This window comes from Nannospalax galili, unplaced genomic scaffold, assembly GCF_000622305.1.
Source record: "Nannospalax galili isolate Female #2095 unplaced genomic scaffold, S.galili_v1.0 scaffold899, whole genome shotgun sequence".
NCBI classification, from domain to species: Eukaryota; Metazoa; Chordata; class Mammalia; order Rodentia; family Spalacidae; genus Nannospalax; species Nannospalax galili.
The window spans coordinates 1112557-1117608 of NW_008343202.1; the positions used below are offsets into that span (position 1 = coordinate 1112557).

Consider the following 5052-nt stretch of genomic DNA (forward strand, 5'->3'; position numbering starts at 1 on the left):
TCAGCCTGGTCTAGATAGAGTTCTAGGTCAGCTGATGCTTTAGGGAGATCTTGTCTCAAAAAAGACCCCCTCCCCAATTTTTTTTAAAAGAACGCTTTCATTTCTCATTTTAGACATTTCTTCACAATTGGAATTTGTTAGAATGCATTATCAGATAGGGTCAAGTAAATATTATATATCAAACAAACAAACAAACACATATAGCTGAAATCCTGTTTATTTGATTACATTTTCTAGTATTAGTTTTTCACAGGTTGGCCTGAGTGTATAGAAAAACATTGGATTTAGATTTGCCCAGGATTTGAAAAAAATGTGATTTGAGAATTCTAAAAAAAAGCAACCTATCAAAAGTTGATATTTATTCTTACCACATTATAGACTCAAACAGATATAACTATGAATTAATAACATATTTTGATAGTAATAATATATTTCTGAAATTTTCATATTGCTATCTTCTATAAATTTATGTGAATATAAATGACAGAGGTATGATCATATGACAGAACTAGGGAAAATGTGCAAGTATTCAAGTTAAAAGGTAGAATGAGTTCTTACAAATTATAAATGTACATATTTTTTAGAATTCTGTAAGAATACACTAGTCATTAGATATCAAGTCCTGGCCCTCAAATGCTTATATTATTTTAGGTGCTCTCTGGAAAACATGACCAAATCTATTTGCAGTGATGTGTAGGTAGATCAAATGTATGTGAAAGGGGGACACTGGTCAATATTTATTTATGAAGGAGTGATTATGTGAATGACAGCTAAAGAAAAATTCTGTTTCTCCCAACATTTTGATGAAAGGTCTTTTTGTTCATTTAATTTAATAAGAAGTAAAACTGCTAAGTAATCAGTCTACTAAATCCTATTGCTTAAATTTACATTGGGAATAGGAGAGTATTATTTTTCTTTTTCTTTTTTTTTTTTTAAATCTTTTTGAGACAGGGTCTCCCTGTAGCCCCAGCTGACCTGGAACTCACTATGTAGAACAGGCTGGCCTCGAACTCACAGAGATCTGCCCTCTTCTGACTCCCAAGTGCTGGGATCAAAGGCATGTGCCACCAAGCCCAGCCCATTATTTTCTTTTTTGAGGCAGCGTCTTACTATGTAGCTCTGACTGGCCTAGAACTCACAGAGATCTGCTTGCCTCTGCCTCCTGAGTTCTGGCATTAAAGGCTCATGCCGCCATGCCTGGCCTGAGATTTTTAGAGTAAAACAAGAGCAAGACTTCTAGCCTGAATTCTGATAAGAGATGAGGGCTCAGGATGTATGTCAATTGTAGATCACTTGCCTAGAACATCCAGGGCTCTAGGTGCCATTACCAACTGAAAACACCCAAAAAGTTCTCTGATGCCAAAGATGATGGTACACACCTGTCAGCAACCCCAGCACTCAGAGTTGAAGGCCAGCTTGTGCTTCATGAGATCCTGTCACAAGCAAGCAATCCTCCCAACCAATTTTCCGGGTGTTGTAAGACTCGGACTGAGTGTGAGACCCAGAGCACATCCTCAGAGGTGACTGTTCCTTTGTCTTCTTAACAGGTGAATATCATACCACTGATTGCCAAAGCAGATGCACTTTCCAAAAGTGATTTGCAGACGTTTAAGAGCAACATAATGAGTGAACTGATCACCAACGGCATCCAGCTATATCAGTTCTCAACAGATGATGATGAAGCTACAGCTCAAGTAAACACAGTAAATGTAAGCTTTCAGCTTCAGAACATTAATTCTGTTCCATATGTGGACATGAAGTACAGATTTTTGTAATATCAGTGTTTTATTGTCATTTGTAGCTGACAAGAGACAATAAACAATGTATTGTCCCCTCAAAATACATTGTGAGGAAATACTTCATTTTCCCTCCCTTGCTCTCCCCCGCCCTGCCCTCTCATACTTCTTTTTATTTTTGTGAGACAAGGTCTCATTATGCGGCCCTGAATGTCCTGGAACTTGCTATGTAGACCAGGCTGATCTCAAACTCACAGAGATCCACCTGCCTTTGCCTCCTGAGTGCTGGGATTAAAGGCATGTGCCATCACCCCTGCTCTTCCTCCTTCTTTTGAGACATGGCTCTAAACTTGCCACATAGATGAGGATGGCCTGAATTCTCCATCTTCCTACCTGCACCTGATATTATAGGTATGCACCACTATGCCTGGTTCATGTGGTGCTGGGGATCAAACTTCAGAGCCCTAAGCATGCTAGGCAAGCATTCTATCAACTGGACTACACTCCAGCTTCCTGTTTTAGTTTCTTGATTTAAAAAAAAATATTTGCCTAGAATCAAAGTTTTTCTTCAAACAGATTTATTAGGATTTAGTTCATATACCACACAGTTAACCTGTTTAAATTCAATGATTTTAATGTATTCATGAATACCTGCAAGCGTCTTGGAGATCAATTTTAGAATACTTTCCTCCCTTTAGAAAGCAAATCTTGCCAGGTGTGGTAGCACATGCCTTTAATCCCAGAATTTGGGAGGCAGAGGCAAGTTGATCTCTGTGAGTTCAAAGCCTCAAAGCCAGCCTGGTCTACATCGTGATTTCCAGGCCAGCTGGGGTTACAGGGAGATCTTGTCTCAAAAAGACCAAAAAAAAAAAAAAAAAAAGCAAATCTTATCCAGGCGTGGTGACACATGCCTTTAATCCCAGCATGAAGGAAGCAGAGGCAGGAATTCTGTGAGATTGAGGTCAGCCTGTTCTACTTAATGAGTTCTAGACCACCTGGGGTTACAGGGAGACCCTGTCTCAAACAAATAAACATTTATCTTAGCTAGAAGTGTGATGCATATTTGTTATCCCAGTACTTGTAAGGTAGTGCAGGAGGATCAGGAGTTCAGAGTTATCGTGAGGATGAGGACAGACTGGAACACATGGGACTGTGTTAAAAATGAAACAAATGAAAAACCAAAATCAAAACAGCAAAAACACTGGTTGGAGTGATGGATCAGTGCTTAGCAGCACTTTCTGCTCTTGCAGAGGGCTGGAGTTCAGTTCTCAGCACCCACATGGCAGCTCACATCCCCTCTAACTCCAGCCCCAGAAGATCTGATTCTCTTCTGGTCTCTGAGGGCACATAGCATGCTATGATGATTTGAATGAGAATGTCCTCCATGGGATCCAAGTACTTGAACATTTTGTCCCCAGTTGGTGGCGCTCTTTTGGGAGATTTTAGGTGGCGTGGCCGTGCTGGAGGAAGTGTCACTGGGGGCAGGCTTTGAGAGTTCTTAAGCCTTGCAGGCTTTCCATTTGCTCTCTGCTTCCTGTGCTCTTAACCACTGAACAATCTCTCCAGTCCCTCATGCTCGGCTTTTTATGTGTGATCAAACTCAGATCCTCATGCTGGCACAACAGTACTTTGTCAACTGAGCTATCTCCCCAGTCCTTCTTGGACTGGGATAATAGTGTTTTATTTTTTTTTTTTTAGCATATTTTATGTTGTGTATCCATTAACCAACTGTACCTTTTAGTAATTTCATCTGCTAATGTGTATACTATCATTACAATAATTTTCATCTCGTTTCATCAACATCGTCCTTGTATTTAGGAAAGATAATGTGAGAAAATTATGTGTACTAATAATTTTTTTTCTTTGTACTGCACACATCAGGACGCCTTGCTTTAGGCAATTCTAGGTAGGTAGTTTTTAACTGTATGTCAGCATGAGTTTGATGCTTGCAAAAATCAGCTCATATTTTTGGTAAGTATTAAAATCTGACACAGGATAGATCCTTTGTTTGATTAAATGTGTTATGATAGCCTCGTCTGTTTTGTTCCATCACAGAGAGAAAAGAATAACACAGTAAACCATACCATTTGAGGAAAATTAATTTAGATCATTTTTATTTTTTAGGGGCTGTTACCTTTTGCTGTGGTAGGGAGTATGGAGGAGGTGAAAGTTGGAAAAAGAATGGTCAGAGGCCGTCACTATCCTTGGGGAGTTTTGCAAGGTAAATATAATGAAATCATGTTTTGTGATGATTAAGTCCAGTATATACTACATGTCATCTGTAGTCTTAAATAGCATTTTAATCTAAGCCAATGCTGGTAACTCTAGCTAGCTTATAAACTAATAGCTACTAATGAGAAGCACAGGTTCCATTTCATTTAAGCTTATGTGTGGAATGACTGTGATCCCTTCTCATAGGAATTGTCCAGAAGTTGATTTAGGCTAAATCTAGCAAATCTCCTTGTTTAACCAATGTACCACATGTACACTGTCTCTGTCTGCCTGAGCCATGCCATTCAGACATGGCTGGGAATGACTTGAACAAAACTGAACTATAAACACTAATGCTTATACACGTCACACAAACTACCACTTAATTTAAAAAAAGAATGGCAAATCACTCTTAGAATAAGTTGTATCTTTGACATCTGTATTCAGAACATCACATAATGATGGGGTGGAATATTGTAACCATAATTTGTTGTCTTGGTTATATACTTATAGCACGAATTATTGAGGAGTGGAGGATTTGTATCTGTACTAATTTCCAAGTATTTCAAATTGACATATCTAAAAAATTTAAATTTATGAAACATATTTAAAAAGTGAGTGTTTTAGGCTGGGCATGGTGGTACACGCCTTTAATCCCAGCATTTGGGAGGCAGAGGCAAGCAGATCTTTGTGAGTTTGAGGCCAGCCTGGTCTACATAGTGAGTTCCAGGACAGTTGGGGCTACAAGGAGACCCTGTCTCAAAAAGACAAAAAAAACTGAGTGTTTTAATGTATTATTCTTTAGTGTATTTGTACATTGTCTGTTATTATGTATTTTGTATAATAGCATTATTTTTAGACAGGGTCTCCTATAGCCCCGCCAGCCTGGAACTTACTATGTAGACCAGACTGGCCTTGATCTCACAGAGATCTGCCTTCTTCTGCCTCCCAAGTGCTGGGATTGAAGACATGCACCACCATGCCAGAATACAATAGCATATTATATATATATATATTTTTTTTTTTGATCTTTTTGAGACAGGGTCTCCCTGTAGCCCCAGCTGTCCTGAAACTCACTATGTATACCAGGCTGGCCTTGAACTCA

The 5052-nt window shown here is 39.0% G+C and overlaps 1 protein-coding gene across 1 annotated transcript in view; it reads left to right on the forward strand.

Annotated features, from left to right (window-relative positions):
• The window catches only part of Septin14 (septin 14), a 26667-nt gene that overhangs the window by 11648 nt on the left and 9967 nt on the right, over nt 1-5052 (forward strand). The window contains exons 6-7 of the mRNA XM_017799653.1: nt 1548-1709; nt 3861-3957. Of these exons, the coding sequence (XP_017655142.1) occupies nt 1548-1709; nt 3861-3957 (259 nt within the window). The remainder of the gene's footprint in view (nt 1-1547; nt 1710-3860; nt 3958-5052) is intronic.